Genomic DNA, 20,508 nt, shown 5'->3' on the forward strand with positions numbered 1-20,508 from the left:
GTATCAACTGTACAAATAGCATTGTTTCTTTTATTTGTTTGATTCATAGATCATAAATGTATCCCCTAAAAAGGAAATCACTTGTATCCCATACCTTGACAAATCTATTATTTTCAACACCCTTACATTATCATTTCCATAGTTGTAGCTCTGTGGAGCTTGGTGCCTGAGGTGTGAATACTTTTGACCGCCTCGGATCCTGTTCTGCCACGAACAATAATTTTTAGACGTCAAGTTGCACTTCCCGAAGATCAGTTAAAAAGCGAAGATATTAGCTCCTTAACTATCAGAAGTGAGAGTGTTCTCAACTGGCACTGGGCTGGGTCGCACGGGCAACTGGACCGTCAAACGCCCTCACAACAACGCCATATTTATCTTTTTACTTTTCTCCTTCTCTCCTCTCCTTCCTTTCCCCACACTCCCAACCACCTCCACCAGAACGCTTACCAGCATTCTTTGTTGTTCGGACTGTAACTTTCTTAATCAAAACCCCTTAACGTGCACGCGCCACAATGGCACGTACCCGTTCCCAGCCTCTTTCCCCCGGGGGATACCAATCCCTCGATGACCTGCCTCCCCGTCGCCGCGCGACGCGAAGTGCCTCATCGGCCGAGCCAACCACCGAGTCGCAGCCTGAAGCTGCCAAGACTCGCAAGCCTCGTGCCAAAAAGAGCACTACCACCAAGAAGGTAAACAACCTCTCCCTTACAAGTAAACAAAGGAACTGGAACACGAAGCTGACTCTACATCAACAGACCACCCGTCGACCTCGTTCGAAGGCGGCCAAGTCCACAGTCTCTGATCACAAGCAGACATCACCAGCCATTACTGAGCAGTCCGAGGCGCTCATGGCTTCTGTTGATCAGCAGGACATGTGTTCCGATGCCCACATGGCCCAGAGTGCCACTGACACACCCTCCCGACCACCCCTCTCTAGCATCGTCAACAGCCGGGCCCTGGGCCCCCAGCATGCGACCCCCATTATGCGTCGCCGCCCCCGAGTCCCCTACGCCAGCATCACGGCTCGCCGCCGAAGTAATGCTGGTGGTCGCGTAGTCCACACCCTTTTTCAGCTCGAGAACCTTGTGAACCAGTCTACCATCACTGAGTCTGCTGCGACAGACAACAAGGAAGAGATCGTGCCGATTGCTCGTGACCCTGTTACCCCAGAACCGACTATTCCCACCACTCCAAAGACTGCCCCTGCCGCAAGTACCGGCATCTCTCCCAGCTGGTCCCGACGTATTATCAACAATGTCTCCTCGCGATGGTCGAGTTTCCGTGGACGAATCAGTCCCCAAAAGCCTGGGGGCTCTCAGGATTCGGTTGCCAACACTACTGCGCCAAGCAACAGCAATACCGACCTCATTGCCCCCCAGGCAGAGGAGATGGGCGTGAGCAAAGATATGCAGATGGCGGTTGTGAGCTCGACGCCTCTGATCGCAGCCAGCACACCCCGGCGTTCCTCGCTCTCACGCGCCCGACCCCCCCGCGAGCGAGCTACATCATTCAATTACGCTTCGCGCCAAGGCGGCGGATTCAGCAAGGAGACCCTTGCTAAGTGCTACGAGCGAAGCCGGACTCTCCCAGCGTCTGGACTCAGCAACGAAGCCTTGGAGGTGCTAGCCTCAGAGACGGGAAGTAAGCGCAAGCGCACGTCTCCTGAATCCATCCCAAACCCGCCTGGATGTAGCTACGGAATGTACGACGAATACTTCGTGTTTGATGATGACGATGAGGTATGGGCGGAACAAGAGAAGGCTGAACGAGCCGCAGAGGCTGCCAAGGCCGCCGAAGCAGATAACGAAGGAACTGTACAACCACCTTTGAAGAAACAACGCGTGGCTGATGAGCCAGATCAGCCGCGTAGCCGACATGTTCTTCACAGTCAAACGCCTCGAAAGGCCGAAAGCCGTCCTGGATACCGCCCCAACCGCAAGCGATTGTACAAAGCTACCCAATTGTCACCTATTGAATCAAGTGATTTCCTTTCCGAAGGCTCCCACGGACCCGATGTCACTCAAACTCGCCCCAACATTAATACTGCTCCCTTCACCGCAAACACACAAGGTACTTTCCAAACTCCCGGATGGGATTCCCCGGATTCCCCTTCATCTTCCGACTCTGAGGATTACCCTTCCTCTGGCCCTCAACTTGAGTCTACCCCGACTGGTATGTATCAGGCTATGCCTTTATCCCCAGCCGACATTTTTCCTCCTTCGTCGCCGGCCCCAAGGATTTTTACAAACCCGAACCCCCATGGAACGTTTCGTACGCCATATTCTTCCGATGATGAAGACGAAGACGTGGACATGGACGTGGACATGGACTCACCACCAAATTCAATTATCGCAGGAGCTGACCCAATGGATGAAGATACCTCAGAACCCTCAACTCCGGCCCGAATTAACGATACGACTGCCGAAATTCCTACTCAGGATAATGAACCCTCCTTGCCTACCACTGACCCCTCTCCTCTCACCCGAGTTCGCAACAAGGCCCAGCAATTCAAACCCAAGACGCCCAGCCGCCTTCGCGAAGCTTCCCGTTTCTCGACCGGCAGCACAAACTCCTCCCCTCTTACCAATGAGACGACTATCCCCGCTGCTACCCCCGTCACCGCCAGCGACTCAATGTCGCTCGATGGCTCATCTTATTTGCAACAGGCCAAGACTGGGGGCAATCAATTGCTAGATTCCGGAAAGTCAGATTTGGAGGATAAAGACCCCGAAGATCTTGAAGAGATCGACTATAAGTGGCTTGATAAAATTTGTCCTAGCGGGGACTTTAATAAGCTTACCTGGCCCCCTCTTACTGTCAACGAGATCGGCCTTACCCCCAAGTCCATTCTAATGGACGATGCCAAGACTAAAGAAGCGGTCGATTACTGGCAACGGTTGTTTGAATCCGGGGACTGGTGAAAATGTTTCATTTATGTCGGGCTGCACTGACCAGTGATTGCATTATCTACCATATGTCACATACCACATACTTAAACTACATTTATTAACCATACTGAACCGCATCAGATCCAACATGCTGTAAACCATTATCGCTCGCTTGGTCAGCCTGTACCCTTACACTCCGTATGCCCTGCGGGTTGTTTTCGGCTCAGATGCTAGCCTTCTGCAATCAGCTGGTGGAGCTTTCATGTACGTGCAGTGACATAATTGTAGTCTTATAAGTTATGTAAAGACAACCACTTGAATATACTTCACTCGTGCCCGACAGCAGCAGAGTCCTCGATATCGATTTGTCCATCACTTTGCGGATTAGTAAAAGGAAATAAAAAATAACCATTGCAATGACCTACTTATATTGCTTGCGTTTCCACAGCACTGTTAGGTCTCCAACTGGCAGATGAAACGGAAACTCCATAGACTCAAAGAGTTGAGCAACGAGTAGATAGAAACCTAGCAAACTAGCCACGAAAAGTGCAGCTCCGGCTCCCTAAGAACGAACAATCAGCCATTGATTTTCTGAATGGGTGTAGGGTTGTATGAGGTGGAGTCATACCTTTACACATCGTTCTCCGACGACGGCGTTTCCTTCACCTAGGTCCCAGTAGGCCCCCGACAGAAGAAGGAAAACTAACAGGAGCGAAAGGAAGATAAGAGTATAGACGACATTCGTGCGAGTTGCGCATATCAAGAAAATCAACATCAAAACAGCCATTGTTATGAATAGAAATGCTGGAATTGCGGGTCAATGACCACATCCGAGAAGCGAAGGGAATTGGGACGTACCATAGGTGTTCATGAATCCAGCACTAGCAAGACCGGCAGCTGTATCAGTAGTAGACGCGGAGTAAGGCGCTATCAATCAGTGAGGAAGGAGCTGTATATAGAGGGATAAGGACTAGAACAAACCAGCAGCATTGAAAGATGGAATCATTGTGGCAGCAAAGGCGAACCAGAAACCCCCTGGCATGGCAAGTCAGTCAGTTGGTCATCAGATGCGCTCATCGAGTGTTTTTTTTTCCCGTGAAGCCAGCTTACCAATTGTACCAAAGACGACACAAGGGAATGTATTTCCCAGGATAAACTCCAGAATACTGCCGATGAGCAATAACAGGCCACCAAGGAAAACGATCGGACCACTGTTTGTCTTGGGTCAGAGCAAAAGCATGTCTCTAGAAGAGTCAGAACATACATGAAAGCGACTCCATTTCCGCTTGCTCCTCTCCAGGCCATCAAGCAGCATGAAAGAGGCGTAGTAGTGATGACGAAACCGCCGAGGGCTCTTAGTTTCAGCCAATTCCATTAGTCATTTGCGGCTGTGGATGGAATATAGGGAACAATATGTAGACTCACAAAGGTGTCGGGTTGCCGACTTGCTTGGCTAGTGCTGATTGACGACGCGTCATAGGAGTCAGATACAGTCTCTCAAACTGCTCCGCGGACAGAGTCACCGATGTAGGGACCGTAGAGAGTGGTTGCATAGCGTTCTCCTTTTGGAAATAATTATTTATCTCTCCGTTCTGGGATTTATCGCTAGTCATTTTGTTGGAGTTGAAAATTTGCTTCGAAAAGTCCAAAGGAGGAGATACGAAACTCAGTACTTTCCAGGATTCTTTGGGTCGGTATGTTAAGAGATAGAGGTATCAAGCTTGAAGAAGGAAAAAAATCCAAATGAGTCGGGCTTGGGAAGTAGCAATACTCTTAAGGACGATCTCGATAAAGACCTTGTAGCCCGTTAATTGGACGCGGCATAAAGGAAGGGAACAACTCATCTTCATGCAAGCTATCAAACCCCTGAACGCGGTGAAATGGAATCTAGAATTGGGTGGGGTATGGGGAATCAGAAGAAAATAATGTGGGGTCAAGGCCATGAAAGACTGGGGTAACTCTAAACATGTGCGTGAATCAGGGAGTTGAGTCTCAGTTCTGATCTGACCAGTTGAGTGCGATCGACACGACCCATGCTGGACTAGTCTTTTCAGTAATTTGAGGCCACGGAGTTCGGACCATGCGGATCCGATGCTCATGCGGAACCGCACGTCTTAAATGGAAGCCTGTCAGATAGTTCCCTTCCCCGCAAATATTGTAGAGGAATCTGTAGTCCGGGGTATGGACTGGGCTAGAACCAACTACGTAGAAGCTTTTGAAGCTTTTGAGGAATCTAATATTGTCGAGCTTTGCGGAGGCGTTCTCAAGGACCAAACCAGGATTTTAGTTCCCATTGGTGATGTCGATCTGCTGCCTTTTGAAATCTGGAGCATATGCACATCCAGCCTTTTGTAGAAAACTACCTCATATTCTCATCACAAACACAGTTTTCAAGCAGTTCCACACCACTATCCACCAAAGCAACCAATGATGAAATAACACATCGCCGCAAACTACATTCGTTGATGAAGGGATCACTCCTTCCTGTGATTATTCGAGATGCCATTTTTCTGTCCCCAATAGCTAGCCTCTGACCAAGCTTTATAGACCATCTATCGATGTAAACCCATAGCTACGACCAGCTGTTTCTCATGAAACTGCCAGTTCTGAAAAAAGAGAGTTTGTAATTTGCGGCGAAGAAACACTGCAAGACCCACTGACTGCACTTGTACTCAAGATGACTATAGAATCTAGATTCAACATTACCCGACGGCGACACTTGAAGCCATGTTGCGAGGTTCAGAACAAAGCTACTAGAGTAAAAGGATGATCCTCATTCCAGTCAAGTAGCGTCAGTGACCTACACCTTCATTGGATGATAGAAATCATATGAATTTGCGACGCGAATCTCGGGATTTGCCACTTTACGATCGACATCCGCGGGTCATTCATGCGGAGCCGCACGGGAGGGTCCGTGCATCAGCGGGAGGACCCCACTCGGCTTCCTCACTGGCAAATGGTAGCTCTCCCTGTATCATGTATTGAGCTAGATCGTGCCTCATGGTCTCGGACAAACTCCGGTCGACCGATTGAGTTGTCGACTCAGCAAAATAATCATGGGCAGAGAATGCTGGAATTTGCGGGGAAGATGGGTCCAGCTTACCCCAGATATGCCTTCTTGCGAAGAGATATAAAGAAGGCATCTAACCAGCTTCAAGTGTAATCTTTCATCAATCAACCAAATATTCTGCTGCAAGTTATTCTCTCACCTCCAAATTATAACTCATTATGTCGATTCCTGAGTTGCAATGGGCCCAAGTGGCTGAGCAAGTTGGCGGCCCGCTTGTCTATAAGCAAATTCCAGTTCCAAAGCCCGGTCCCGATCAGATTCTCGTGAAGATCCGCTATACTGGTGTCTGCCACACCGATCTTCATGCGATGATGGGCCACTGGCCCCTTCCAGTCAAGATGCCCCTGGTGGGCGGACACGAAGGTGCTGGCGTGGTCGTTGCCAAGGGTGAATTGGTTCAAGATTTTGAGATTGGTGACCATGCTGGTCTGAAGTGGCTCAATGGATCTTGTGGAGAGTGTGAATTCTGCAGACAATCCGATGATCCTCTGTGTGCCAATGCCGCACTTTCAGGATACACTGTGGATGGCACATTCCAGCAATATGCCGTTGGCAAAGCCACTCACGCTTCCAAGATCCCCAAGAATGTCCCTCTTGATGCAGTCGCTCCAGTGCTGTGCGCGGGTATTACTGTATACAAGGGGCTGAAGGAATCCGGTATTCGCCCTGGCCAGACTGTAGCTATTGTTGGAGCTGGCGGTGGTCTTGGATCCCTCGCTCAGCAGTACGCTAAAGCTATGGGGCTCCGAGTGGTCTGTATTGATGGAGGTGATGAGAAGAGAGTGATGTGTGAGCAGCTTGGCTCTGAGGTATGTCAGATATCAACATACTCTACGGACAATGACAATACTAACAACTGCTCGGAACCAGGCTTACGTTGACTTCACCAAGTCAAAGGATCTGGTCGCTGATGTGAAGGCTGCTACTCCTGAAGGTCTTGGAGCACACGCTGTCATTCTATTGGCAGTTTCTGAGAAGCCATTCCAGCAAGCTACTGAATATGTTCGATCTCGCGGAACCATCATTGCTATTGGATTGCCACCCGATGCGTCATTGAAGGCTCCAGTCTTCCAGACTGTAGTCCGCATGATTAGCATCAAGGGAAGCTATGTTGGGAACCGCCAAGATGGTGTAGAGGCCCTTGACTTCTTTGCCCGAGGCTTAATCAAGGCCCCATTCAAGGTCGCTCCTTTGAAAGATCTTCCAAAGATCTTCGAGCTTATGGGTTCGTGGCCGCCTCTCCTAATTTCTTTATTGACTCTTTTGCTAACTCATAACAGAGAAAGGCCAGATCACCGGCCGCTACGTACTCGAAATGCCGGAATAATTACGTGACTGATTTCTTTGCTGAGACATTTGTGTGGATTTCTGATTTGTTTGAGCCCGGGGTGAGCGAGGTGACGAGGTTACGTGTATGGTAATTTGTTTAGTGAAATCGAATTGCCATTCAAAGACATCACAAAAGAAGTGTGTAACTTGATTTTCCCAACGCTATGATATCTTCCGCCCACTGCCTGTCGTTCAAATAAGGTTCTTTTAGGTTCAGTTCCCCCACACTCCCTAACTTTCCCTGCATTTTCGAGATGAGTACCTTGTGGAATCAAAGCTAGAAGCCGACCTCCCTGGTGGACTTAGCTACTCAAGTCACCCTATATCTTTTTTGGTGTTAAGATTGTAGTTCTCTCCAAACAGGGGCGAGATTACATTTAAGAGTTTTAACACCAGCGCCGATTTGAAGACTGCGTTACTAAAGAGAAATATCCAGCCTCATTTGCATCTTTCAAAGCTCTTTAGATTTCTACATTACATGGTCATACTGTGATGAATTTCTTGAAATGAAAAAAAGCTTCAGGCGTGGAGAAAATGGAAGCTGAATAAAATTGGAGCACTCGTAGTATGCAAGGGATAGATTGCGATCCTCATGACACCAAAATGCACATGGTCAAGACATTTGATAGTTAAAAGCACAAGCCTTCTATTCTTTTGGGACTCGGACGAACGGAGCTGTTCGGTACAAGGGAAAGGTAATCCGCATGGACAGAGCTTCCGCACAGCACCTTGAGACAGCACCCGCATCCGCATGGTGGACCTCCACATCGGGACACAAGCAGCGGAAACCTTCAGTGTAGCTTTCTTCGAGAATGTCCGCATCTGTTCCCCAAACTTCCCCAGGGTCCCCCGCAATATCGTCATTGGGGTTCCACCCCGGAAGCCAGCAGCTCTATAAATCGCGCCTCCATTCCGATCTCAATGTGAGCAAATAGCAAAGCATACTTTCCACCTTATACCTCATAACAAACTCGACGGATACCATTGACAACATAGAGATATCTCCTTCTTTACAATGTCTCTTTTCCAAACCATCAAGACCCCGGTGGTCACATACGAACAACCTCTCGGACTGTACGTTGCTATTCCACTCACTCCCTAGTGTTATGACGTCTAACTTGAGAAAATTAGCTTTATCAACGGCGAATTTGTCAAAGGAGTTGACGGCAAAACATTTGAAACAATCAACCCTCATGATGAGAAGCCTATTGTTGCCGTCCACGAAGCCACAGAGAAAGATGTTGATATTGCCGTACAAGCCGCCCGCAAGGCACTTGACGGTGATTGGAAGCAGATAACTCCATCTGAGCGGGGTCGTCTTCTTACTCGCCTTGCTGACCTGCTAGAGCGTGACATTGAGACGGTCGCAGCTATTGAAGCCCTTGACAATGGAAAGGGTGTGACTTTGGCCAAGGGCGATGTCACTGCTTCTGCAGGATGTATCCGGTACTATGGAGGCTGGGCTGACAAGATTTATGGACAAACAATCGACACCGACCCGAACAGTCTCACCTATACTCGACATGAGCCTATTGGTGTCTGTGGGCAGATCATTCCATGGAACTTCCCTCTGCTGATGTTCGCGTGGAAGATTGGCCCTGCGCTTGCCACTGGAAACACCATTGTCCTGAAAACAGCTGAGCAGACACCCCTTTCTGCTCTCTATGTCGCTGGCCTTATCAAGGAAGCTGGCTTCCCCGCGGGTGTAGTCAATGTTATTTCAGGCTATGGTAGGACTGCGGGCGCAGCAATCGCTGCTCATATGGATATTGACAAAGTTGCGTTTACTGGCTCGACCTTGGTAGGTCGACAGATTATGCAAACAGCTGCTAAGAGTAACCTGAAGAAGGTGACTCTAGAGCTTGGTGGAAAATCGCCAAATATTATTCTTCCAGACGCAAACCTCGAGGAGGCGGTAGGATGGGTGAACTTGGGCATTTTCTTCAACCATGGACAGTGCTGCTGCGCCGGCTCTCGCATTCTTGTGCACGAGGCCATTTACGATAAATTTATCGAGCTTTTCAAGCAGCGCGCGGAGCAAAACAAGGTTGGAGATCCGTTTAAGGCCGACACTTTCCAAGGACCCCAGGTGTCTCAACTGCAATATGACAGAATCATGGGATACATTAAGGATGGAAAGAGTGCAGGAGCCAAGGTTGTCACTGGTGGTGATCGCCATGGAAGCGAAGGGTACTACATTCAGCCCACGATCTTTACCGATGTCCATGAGGACATGACCATTGTCAAGGAAGAGATATTTGGACCCGTATGTACGGTGCAGAAGGTTCGTGATGAAGAAGAAGCCATTCGTGTGGCAAACAAAACCAATTACGGTACGTTCATAGCTATCTGGCCCTATTATTCGGTTCGCCTTGCTAATCTATTGCTATACAGGCCTGGCTGCAGCTGTTCATACCACAAATGTCAATACGGCCATCCGGGTGTCGAACGCTATCAAGGCAGGGTAAGCATCCCTGATCCAGTGCCAACTCCTTCTGCCTTTACTGACCATCCACTAGAACTGTCTGGGTCAACAACTACAACACCCTTCATTACCAGATGCCATTTGGAGGCTTCAAGGAATCAGGAGTTGGTCGAGAGCTGGGCTCATATGCCCTCGAGAACTACACAGAGGTCAAGACAGTTCGCATTCATATTTCCAAGTCCTAGACTCCTTGTCATCTGCTTTAGTTTGATCTTTTGCCTTTTCTTGCTCTTTAATTCCTTTATTACATTCCATAGTCCACATGAAGTATCAATATCTGGTTCCAATCCATATCATGAGATCAATCCTAAGCCTTCGGTTTTCATTGGTCCTGAGTAGCTTTGGGATACCAATGTAAATTATTTTGAAATACGCCTGAAGCGTTTTCTTATCATAAAATGGTTCATGCATTGATTGAATCACCACCGCATTGGCATGAGATCGGCAAAGTCCGATCCAGTAGGAGTTGACGTTTTGGCCCCCATCTCAGAAATGAGAAAGTGGAGGTGGCGCTTGGCCAGCTTACTATCCCGATCCTTCGGTCTTTCTTTCCACAAGATTGGGAGTTATGGGAGTTGGGTGGAGACCCATCGGGGTTTGCTTGCACAGCCCAATCTGACCCCCTCCATCAATCCCCCAGATTTCGACATTCAAGACATTCACGACTGACAGCTGCATTGACAAGATACCAACATGCTGAACCGCATCATACACGTCTCAATTAGGTTTGCTCTTTTTCTCATTTTTTTTCGATTGGCCTAGTCCCAAGGATATCGGGGTGATCGACGCCTCAAATCCCTAGTGCGATTCCGTTGGCCCGAAAGCCTATACATCATGTGCATCAGGAGCGAAAGCTTCCCCCACTCTAACCCCGCAAACTCTGAACCCCGTAACGAGATACCCCGGAAATAAGATGTCATGTCCGGTCCCTTATACTGGGGTCGACGATAATGCCCAAGCTAACCTCTCCGTGCACCCTCCACACCCCTTCTTCATCGTAGAGTAAGACCGGTCGCACTGCTTTATATAATCTGTTCGACATGGAACCTACTCAGCGGCGTCAGCTCCACAGCTGTGACCCTTGTCGTAAAGGCAAACGAGGCTGCGATGCACCGGTTTGGGATCCTCCCACCATTCAAGGTCTTCCTGATGCTAATTTCGTTCTGTTTCACAGAAAACTCGTAAAGACGGCGGAGTTAACTCTTGTTCCAATTGTAAACGCTGGAACAAGGATTGCACGTTCAACTGGGTTGCCTCAAAACGTGCCAATGTCAAAGAGAGCCGAAAGGAGGTTCGAAGAAAGACACGCCCACCCGCTGCAACTCCGTCGCATGATTCCGATATTCAGTCTCTTACCCAGTCGTATGGTGCAGAGTTGGACGAGATTTTGCGTTCTGTTAACTCTTACCCTGCCAACTTGAGAGATGTATTCACGTTCACGAATACTCCGCCGAACCTTGTTCCTACTGCTTATAATCCAGAGGATATATTTTTCGAAGGGAGTTCGAGGAGTGGACCACGGAGTGATCATCAATCCACCTTTTCTAGCTGGACGTCCAATATTCCAGTCCATGAACAAATAACCACCGTGACTCCAAGCTCCAACAGTAGCCTGGATACCGTGGAGCCGGACTCTGCCTTTGGTGCGCCTCTTCCATCTACGCTCGAAAATGAGGTCAATGCAACGGAGGACGCCTACGAGGAAGTGCTTTTACCTACCGAGTGCGAGGAGACCAACAACACAAATTCATCAATGCAGCAATATAGCTCAATAGCGAGACAAGAGCCTCAATGGAGTTTTTGCATGGCCTCCGACAAAACAGCGAAAGAATATGCACGGTCTACAATGACACGAAACTTGGTACGAATATATCACGATAGTATGGAGAACGCGCTCTCGTGCTGGCTAACAGAGCACAACTGTCCTTACGGGGACTCAATGGGAGATATTATCCCGTGCAGGGAGAAAGAGGCCTGGGCGCCGAACTGGCCGAACAGAATGTGCATTCGGGTCTGTCGGTTAGATCGTGTATCTTCAACTATCCGCGGTCGCGCTCTGAGTGCAGAAGAGGATAGAACTGCGGCTCGAGCTCTTCATCTGGCAATTATGGCATTTGCCTCTCAATGGACTCAGCACGCTCAGAAAGGGATTGGATCGTCGATTCCGGCGGCGATAGATAAAGAAGAAAGATCCATCCGTGAGCATGTTTGGAACAAAGCACGACATGCTTTAGAACACACAACCGGCATTCCTTCTTTCCGTATCACTTTTGCAAACATCATTTTTTCTCTCACCCAATGCCCCCTGAAGAATCGACAAGATCAATCCTTAAGTCAGCTTTTGGAGGCAGACCGCGCGCCTCTTTTCCTTGAAAACGCAAATCGCCAATTATATAAGTTTCGACATAAGCTTACGCGGCTCCAACGGGAGGCATCCCCATTAATGCGAGGACAACGAAGGGAATCAGTGGCATCTACAATGACTGATGCGTCGGGGATATCGCAGTCGTCGGATGCTCTAGGGGTGGACCCAATTCTCTCAAATCAGGAATATCGCACCACACTCGGTCTAATGTTCTGGTTAGGTATCATGTTTGATACCCTTAGCGCTGCAATGTATCAGCGCCCACTCGTGGTTTCAGATGAAGATAGCCAGATATCATCGGCCTTGCCTACAATATTCGGTCCCGGGAATCCCGAGTATCAGCTTGAGTCCGGTGGTTGGAACATTCCTCAGAAGAGGATACCTGAGAAAAAGGACGTATGGGGCGATCTATTCCTACGCCATCCAGTTGACTCGGGGCAATCAAACCAGACTCAGCCCAGATGGCCATGCTCCTATGACGAGGCCGCTTCAGTGCTTTCAGAGGCCACTCCTGTCAAAGTCCTGCTATACCGACGCATCACACAGCTCCAAACTCTTGTCTATCGAGGTGCTCCCTTTGACCGCATAGAAGAAGTTATTCAGAAGACTATTTTGGTTTACCACCATTGGAAATCCAAGTATGAGGGCTTCATGCTGGACTGTGTTGCAAACCATGAGCTACTTCCTCCGCGAATCCAGTCGTGGTACGTTATTCTTGATGGCCATTGGCATCTCTCAACGATGCTGCTGGCGGATGTGATTGAAGGTATTGATCGTGGGAGGCTGGGCTCCGAATTTGGACGGGAGACTAGGGAAGCTACAAATTTTGTGTCAACACTGAGAATGGATAATGCTTTTGCTGTTGGTGGCCTTGCTCAAGCCTCGCTACATGGTCGAGAGCCGACGATGCACCGACAGTTCCATGACTCCCTCAATGAAGTTGCATTCTTAGTTGAGCCATGGACTGTTGTTCTCATTCATTGCTTTGCAAAAGCCGGATACATTTCACTTGAAGGTCTTGATATGTCTGGAAAATATGGTTCGTTGACGGAGAGCTTGCGTGCAAATTGTGGTTTCTGTATTCGTGCACTTGAATACCTTGGGAGAAAGTCTGACATGGCTACTGTCGTCGCTCGAACTCTCTCGAAGTCCTTGGAGGCCAAACAAAGCCTGGGGAACGAAAATTATGAGGCTGAAAATTTGACACCAGTCAGTCTATCTCTAGACATGGCTGTTTTCAATGAGCAGCTTACTGGTAACATTGATCTATTGGTGTCTCAGTGATGGAGGATTATAATCATATGAAACGCGTTTGTACTTTGGGGAAGTGTATATTAATTAGCGCGTTTATAGTATGTACTGAATTTTATATCCATCAGTATAGCCTAGCCATCTCGGGCAAAACAATCAAGTCTCAGAAAGCGGAGCCATTCCACCTGTTGAGCATATGAGGAATGATACTGACTAGGAATTCTTGGTTAGATTAAATGTGGGAGGTACTCAGGGACCTCGGAGCGCTCAGGGCGGCACCTTGACTAACTCATGCTCCGGGAGCCGATCTCTATCCGAACCGGAAGCCCGTTGACAATATCGCATCTAGAATGCGAGGACCTGTGGAATCAACGCCGACGCCGACGGCTTTTGACGCCAGAACCGGCCAGCTTTCCACCCGCATCTTTGGAGGCTGCGCGTGGTTCAGGCATGCTGGGTAAAATTAATCTATTTTTGGCACAAGTGATCTGCAGCTGTTTCAAATATTGACTCGTATTCCTCAGGTTGAGTTCCGGAAATAATGATATTAGCACTGCTCAAATCTGTCTTGAACTGATCGCTCAAAAAAGACTAAATTAGGCAAATAATTTGACCAGCGAATACGAGTGATGCGAGTTCCCTAATTCAGAAGACTATATAGGATAGGTATTGGTCCCGTGAAAGAGTAAACACAAGATTACATATATATAAAAAAGAACAAAAAAGAGTGGGAGATTTCTAGCGTTTACCTGGATTCCGCTATTCTTGAAAGTGGGCACAACATGCTGATCATCAAACTATCGATCATGTATTACTTTTTTTGTCATCATATTGGTCAATAGATGTCAGCCTTGGGGGCTAGATCTTATAGGAAATAAGGGTCCAGGTGGGGGCTACTTATGGAGTCTTGCAGATCGTTGGCAAGGTTTACATCATAAGCCACTAAGCAACACTTCAAGGTCACTTGAGACCGAATCCGTTCGGACCCTGCGTATATCCTGCGGTAGAGTTGAAATCCGCATTCCGACGAGTTGGGGTCCTGAATATGCCAGAGTTGTTTTTGGGTGCAGGTAAGCTCAGGCTGATTCCTACGCAAATGGATACCTAGATGTTCATGAAATAAAATATGTGATCTTGTGAGGGTATTTCAATAATGACATATGTATTCATAATAGGTGTTCGTCGTGGATTGCATCCCAAGTCTTCAGCAAGCAGCAAGATCACACTACACGCGAGGAAGTAAATTCCCAACTCAATTGTTGCCCGCTCTTAGACTAACCGATATGACCAATGGAAAAATAGCAATAAATAAGCCGCTTTGAATATGTGGCAATTACTAATCCAACCTCTGCATGTCGTTTATGCTGGTTGCCTGCTATACCGCAATAGGTCAAGGTACTCACTTCCTGCCCCCAATAATTTGACTTACGAGGTGGATTCCTTTTTAGTCTCGTGGGGTTCATCCCCACTTAAGATTCGTTCGCAGATCTGTGGCGATTGAAAGATCCAGGGTCCTTTTCGCTGTAAAGTTCTAGAACGAAAGTATTAGCGACCCCGTATTAACATGCGTACTTCAATATTCACCGTGAGAGACTCTTGGCTACCATTTTGCATGCTTAGAGGGACCCCAATGGCCCCCCATGTGGCGAGCCATATACTCCAACTCTAGAATTGTTATTTTCATATCTGTCAGCTTGTCAGCTCTTTTATAACTGTAGTTGCATGGTATTCGTCTTTACTTTTACTATATATCTTGTGAAGCGCGGGACGTTTCTGACACTAGAACCAAAGTCGGTATAAGCTGTTCTAACCATCATCATGACCATTGACAATACAACCACGCCTTTTGGAAAGCCCATGCGGGAGCATTGGACGTTCTCCCCAGATTACCATCCAATCAACAATGGTCAGTCTCCTTTGAGGTCAAATACAACATTTGCTGATATTCAAACATGGACATTAGGTTCTTTAGGGGCAATTCCCAGAGTAGTACAAGAGAAACGAATTGAGTTGCTGGATCGCTGCGAGCAACGACCGGACCCCTACTATCGGTTTACAAATACTGAATTCATGTATAAATCAAAGGCAGAGGCTGCAAAGATAATAAATGCACCAGCAGATGAATGTGTATTTGTGAAGAATACGACGACTGGAATATGCATCGCGCTCTATAACCTCCAATTTAAGGAGAATGACTCTCTGATCCACTTCGATGGTCTCTATGGGGCTCTTGAAAACTGTGTCACCTCCTTGGAGGAACACACTCCTTTGAAGGCGCGCAAAGTTTCCATCGAATTTCCCATTGACGAAGATGAATTGGAACGCCGATTCCGCGAGACGATTCGACAGGCACGAGCTGACGGCCTCAAGATACGCGCCGCTCTCTACGGTACAATTATCAGCAGACCTACTTTTCGCTTTCCATTCGAGCGACTTACTGAAATCTGCCGCGAAGAGGGTATTCTCAGTATAATCGATGGAGCTCATGGAATTGGAATGATTCCTCTTGATATGCAGCAGCTTCAGCCTGATTTCTTCATAACAAATTGCAACAAGTAAGTATTCCTCCTCGGCTTATCAAAATGTTCCCATAATTTAACACTCAACTAGATGGCTCTACGCTCCTCGCCCCTGCTCCTTGATGTACTGCCCCAAGCGGAATCAGCCTTACATCCGCACACTATTACCCACATCCTGGGGCTTTATTCCCGCATCAACACCCGCAGAAGCCATTTCAGCCCGCCAAAATTCTCTTTCCCCGAACACACTATTTGAGGAATTATTTTCATTGGGCTCAGGAACAAGTGATGACTCCCAAAACACCTGCATTCCCACCGCATTGAAATTCCGCCGAGAAGTCTGCGGAGGCGAAGAAGCCATCATGACCTATTGTCGTGAACTTGTCAACAAAGCGGCTGATATGCTTGCGGACTCTCTCGGTACGGAAGTCCTCCAAGAAAAGAACCTGAAGCCAGGTGAAAAGAGTAAGATGCGCGATTGTTGTATGGTAACTTTGCGCCTGCCTATCGGTTATTTAGAGGGGGATGATGAGACAAATCTGCCAGGCGCATGGGGCACAATATTGGCGAAGGATTGGAACCGCGTTTCGTGGCACTTGCAGAAAAGGTTAATGGCTGACTACAAGACCTTTGTTCCTATTTTCCCATACGGAACATGGCTGTGGGTTCGTGTTTGTGGCCAGGTGTATTTGGACATGAGTGATTTTGAGTGGTTCAAAGATGTTCTATGTACCTTGTGCGAGGAAGTTGCTCGCAAGGAGTATTAGAGTTGTTGAGAGGTCAGATGATGCTCTCTGTTACCTAAACCAGTGCTTGTCTCTTGCTTTGTTCTTGATTTACGTCTTCTCTTCTATCCATAACCACAATACAATTGCTTTCTGTTCGCTTCGTTCCTTGTCCATCAATATTGGTGCAGTGGCGTTCGTTGAGTTTGAAACCCCCGGGTGATTATGTAATACTCTGCCTTTATTTTCTGCCAGCTAAATTCTTGTAGATCATATCATAGTCGCTATTCAAAGCTGACATAGACTGTGTTAAATATATACATATAGATTGACTCATGAACTTAACAGATTATGTGTGATATACTAGTAGAATGGTGTTTTTGAGCGTGTTCAATAGAGGTTAGCTAAAGAAGGTGGGCAGTATGTTCAGGCGGTCAAGGGTGGTGTTTCAAACTCTACGTACGCCACTGTAACTTAATTCGCAGGTCCGGGGTATTACAAATCCAATGACGCGATTTTACTCGGACATGATCACTAATTCACATCGTATGGATTTGAATGGAAATTTATCAGCAGGCTTTCCCTGTATAAATATGTGGCTAATCATCCTTGATCCTAATCACAGTTCATCTACTATCGTCTTGCATCTACTACTTCCCCGCATACAGTTCATCATCTACTACCATTTCAAATCTATTACTTCCCCGCATAAGCTCTATACTATACCATCGATTTGAACCTTCAATAATGTCTACCACCACTACGACAACCGCCACTAAAAACACCACAACGGACTCATCCTATATCCCTCGCGGCCCTACATCCGCCTCATTAACTTTCTATGCACCGCCATCGGACAACTCGGCTCCCTTCAACTATGTCGGAGAGCCACCGGCAGGTCAACCCCAATACAACTTCGGCGAACAGGAACACAAAGTCACCATAAACGACATCCGAGGCAATGAGAACGCCTACACCCTCGACAAGGACTCCTTCCAAGCCCTCCAACAAATTCCCACAAAAACAACATATACAACTTTCGACTCAGACGACCTCGTCCAACAGATCTACTACCCAGAAGTCGAATCTCTCCTCTTAGAAACCATACCAGGAGCCAAGAAGATCATACTGTTCGACCATACGATCCGCCGCGGCAAGGACTCCGCACCCCGCAAACCAGTCACCCGGGTGCACGTTGACCAAACCCCTCGCGCAGCAGAAGACCGCGTCCGTCTCCATGTCACAGATAAAGAGGAAGCTGAGACGTTGCTGAGAGGCCGGTACCGGATCGTGAACGTCTGGCGTCCGCTTAGCAGCGAGCCAGTACAGTCATCGCCGCTGGCCTTTGCATCTGCGGCCTCAGTCGATGGGAATGATCTGGTGCCTGTTCAGCATCGGTATCCGAACCGGACGGGCGAGACAATGGGTGTTAAGTATAATGAGGGCCAGAAATGGTCTTATTGGTCTGGGATGACGGGCGATGAGCGGTTGTTGCTCAAGTGCTCTGATTCGAGGGGATTGAGAGACGGGGACGTTGCGCAGTGGGTGCCTCATACGGCATTCTGGGACGAGAGAACGCCTGTTGGGGCGAGGATTCGGGAGAGCATTGAAGTTAGGGCTTTGGTTTTTGGGTGATCTTTTATGATATAGTGATGGATATACGAGCGTGTTGAAGCTATTGCATTCATTTAATTTACGGAGAAGTTGGATGTTACATACGCATAATCGAGTTTTTCAAGATACAAAAATTGTTCAATCAAGAGGTCAACAGAGGTTCACTCAAGTAATCCCTTGAAAATGTAAAATGTTCTACAATGAAAGTTCATGATAGTCCCCTCCCGATCTGTATCTGGTGAGCTTTTCCTAGCCGGCGAAACTTGATGGGGAGTCACTCCCATGGTCAGATTGTTCTGATCCATCTGAGCCTGAATAATAATCTGGTAACAGTCTCGGTGCTGGCCAATTTTGTCTTCGGTAGGGCATCCAACCTTCGCAGCCAGAAACATCATTAACCCAGTTAAGATTCGCACAGTATGCCACATCAGCCGGGGCATGAGCATAGTGGAACCCTCTCAATGCCGGGAAAGGCAAATGTTGAAGTAGGTCATGTCCTGGATGCTCGTACATATCGGCTTCGACCAAAATGACCGACTGATCAACTTCAAACTGTTTATCCACACAAACAAAGCGAATAGGGTCGAGTGATCGTCTGTAGGAAAGAGTATACAGGTCCTGCAGGATGCTCCAAATATCTTCTAACTTTCCATCAATCATGCCTGCATCGCCGCTCTTCCAAGGTACAAAGGAATACTCGGGTGTTCCTGTAATTCTAGCACCATGAACATGTCCCCATCTTTCCCAATTCACCTCATGAATACTCAACATAATTCGTTCCAGATTCTCTTTTGCAGCTTCAGTCAACTGATTTGTGAGGAAAAACACGGTGCGATGACAACTTGTGGTGAGCATGGATGACCACGGAGCTGGGTTGTAGAAGAACGGGCGTTCTGGGTGCCAATATACTTCTTCAATACCGTCGCAATTGTACTGTTCGCACCAGTAATGATTGAATCCCTTGGAATTTGTCATGCTTTCCCAGATACCCGAAAATGACATCTTTCTCATGACGACCGGGCTTGGGTAGAAACCATGTTTGAAGGTCAAAACGTTGAACACCGACTCAAAGTAACACCAATCAACCGTAGGCTCGAGCATGCATATCAAAGGCATGCTGTCAGGTTCCTCTCCCCCTTTCTCATCCCACACACGATATTCATCCCAAAAGTCAAGGAGGTCCATTCGTGTCCTCATGCGGTGCTGTTCCCATGGGATCAGTTCAAAGGTCACATCGCGAGCGGTATACTCGGGCAAGTCAGGATCAGGCGAGTCAGGCACCACACCGTGCGGATAAGCGTTACGCCTTTGTCTCACCCTCTCCTCAAAGACGGCAATTTCGTACGGCGAATCTTCTAAATTTTGAAGTGTCTCCTTTCGCTCTTGCGCTGTTGAGGGATACATGAGGAAGATCACTAAATGTTTATCGCTTGGACGACGTTTCCACACAGGCATTTTAGGTAGCGTGCGAGTATTGCAAATCTGCCATACTAGCTCTGGGGGTAGATGGTGACCCAAAGCAGTGACCGTAGCGCGAGTGCGGTATTCTTTTCCCAATATGTCTCCTGTTCTGGATGTGAAAGGTGCTTGATGAGGGTCATGCATTATCACCCCCCTGTACCCTTCTCCATGGGCCCACAGGGGTCTCCAAGCTCTGTGCACGCATTTGAACGTGAGTGGTTGAGGATCAGGGCCTCTGGAGCTGGGGATGAAGTCTTCTTCGTCCGTGATATCTTCTTCGTCGATGATGTGACTCGTTCCCTCTTGAGGTGAGCAAATAGCACGTCGTGCAAACATAGTTATTCCACCTGATTCGGCATCACGACGTGTGCATACAAGGATGACTGTGACGCTTCTTTGGTCGTTAGGTGAGACCAAGTCGACGCCGGGAAGATATTTGCCTAACAATTGACGTTTAGTGGCTTCGTCCGCCACAACAATTCTTGGTCGACCCGATCTGTGCGCTAGCATAGCAAGGGCATGAATATTGTTGTGGCTATCCCGGCATGGACCTTGCCGGGCAACAGAGTTGAGAAGGCGAAGAGGCGGTGACCATGGGCGGACATTTACTTCATCAGGAAGTTCTTTGACTTGGAAAGAGGCCCCAAAGTAGTCAGTGGAATGGTGTTGGAGGTCATCCTTGAGTGTTGACTTGACCAGCCTAAGAAGCTTCGCTTGGTCCGATGCATTTAGCTCGGTCAACAGAACAAGTGGCCAGACGTAATTTTGATCGATCGTTTCGTCTGACATCCTGGGTAAATC

At 48.0% G+C, this 20,508-nt stretch overlaps 8 protein-coding genes across 8 annotated transcripts; 6 read left to right on the forward strand and 2 right to left on the reverse strand.

Annotated features, from left to right (window-relative positions):
• Positions 1-381: 381 nt before the first annotated feature.
• Positions 382-2,921, forward strand: N7503_008691 (uncharacterized protein; the record flags this gene model as incomplete). Its single annotated transcript, XM_057068238.1, has 2 exons — positions 382-689; positions 756-2,921. Exons 1-2 carry the CDS (start codon positions 513-515, stop codon positions 2,919-2,921), a joined length of 2,343 nt encoding a protein of 780 aa, XP_056919093.1. The 5' UTR covers positions 382-512.
• Positions 2,922-3,309: 388 nt separating this feature from the next.
• Positions 3,310-4,501, reverse strand: N7503_008692 (uncharacterized protein; the record flags this gene model as incomplete). Its single annotated transcript, XM_057068239.1, has 7 exons — positions 3,310-3,450; positions 3,517-3,692; positions 3,747-3,815; positions 3,870-3,923; positions 3,999-4,099; positions 4,153-4,242; positions 4,314-4,501. 7 exons carry the CDS (start codon positions 4,499-4,501, stop codon positions 3,310-3,312), a joined length of 819 nt encoding a protein of 272 aa, XP_056919094.1.
• A 1,615-nt stretch (positions 4,502-6,116) lies between these two features.
• Positions 6,117-7,285, forward strand: N7503_008693 (zinc-dependent alcohol dehydrogenase; the record flags this gene model as incomplete). Its single annotated transcript, XM_057068240.1, has 3 exons — positions 6,117-6,767; positions 6,829-7,183; positions 7,239-7,285. The coding sequence occupies 3 exons, from the start codon at positions 6,117-6,119 to the stop codon at positions 7,283-7,285; spliced, it is 1,053 nt and encodes a 350-aa protein (XP_056919095.1).
• Positions 7,286-8,302: 1,017 nt separating this feature from the next.
• N7503_008694 (aldehyde dehydrogenase family protein) lies at positions 8,303-9,957 on the forward strand (the record flags this gene model as incomplete). Its single annotated transcript, XM_057068241.1, has 4 exons — positions 8,303-8,361; positions 8,419-9,620; positions 9,682-9,751; positions 9,807-9,957. The coding sequence occupies 4 exons, from the start codon at positions 8,303-8,305 to the stop codon at positions 9,955-9,957; spliced, it is 1,482 nt and encodes a 493-aa protein (XP_056919096.1).
• An 855-nt stretch (positions 9,958-10,812) lies between these two features.
• On the forward strand, positions 10,813-13,421 carry N7503_008695 (Zn(II)2Cys6 transcription factor domain-containing protein; the record flags this gene model as incomplete). The annotated part of the gene is made up of 2 exons (XM_057068242.1): positions 10,813-10,887; positions 10,947-13,421. The coding sequence occupies 2 exons, from the start codon at positions 10,813-10,815 to the stop codon at positions 13,419-13,421; spliced, it is 2,550 nt and encodes an 849-aa protein (XP_056919097.1).
• Positions 13,422-15,206: 1,785 nt separating this feature from the next.
• N7503_008696 (L-cysteine desulfhydrase-like protein lolT1) lies at positions 15,207-16,674 on the forward strand (the record flags this gene model as incomplete). The annotated part of the gene is made up of 3 exons (XM_057068243.1): positions 15,207-15,294; positions 15,352-15,943; positions 15,999-16,674. The coding sequence occupies 3 exons, from the start codon at positions 15,207-15,209 to the stop codon at positions 16,672-16,674; spliced, it is 1,356 nt and encodes a 451-aa protein (XP_056919098.1).
• A 705-nt stretch (positions 16,675-17,379) lies between these two features.
• On the forward strand, positions 17,380-18,267 carry N7503_008697 (putative methyltransferase; the record flags this gene model as incomplete). Its single annotated transcript, XM_057068244.1, has 1 exon — positions 17,380-18,267. One exon carries the CDS (start codon positions 17,380-17,382, stop codon positions 18,265-18,267), a length of 888 nt encoding a protein of 295 aa, XP_056919099.1.
• A 228-nt stretch (positions 18,268-18,495) lies between these two features.
• N7503_008698 (uncharacterized protein) lies at positions 18,496-20,496 on the reverse strand (the record flags this gene model as incomplete). The annotated part of the gene is made up of 1 exon (XM_057068245.1): positions 18,496-20,496. One exon carries the CDS (start codon positions 20,494-20,496, stop codon positions 18,496-18,498), a length of 2,001 nt encoding a protein of 666 aa, XP_056919100.1.
• Between the last annotated feature and the right edge of the window lie 12 nt (positions 20,497-20,508).

The sequence above is a fragment of the Penicillium pulvis genome (genome assembly GCF_028828015.1).
Source record: "Penicillium pulvis strain IBT 33274 chromosome Unknown contig_7_segment1_segment0, whole genome shotgun sequence".
Taxonomy (NCBI): domain Eukaryota; kingdom Fungi; phylum Ascomycota; class Eurotiomycetes; order Eurotiales; family Aspergillaceae; genus Penicillium; species Penicillium pulvis.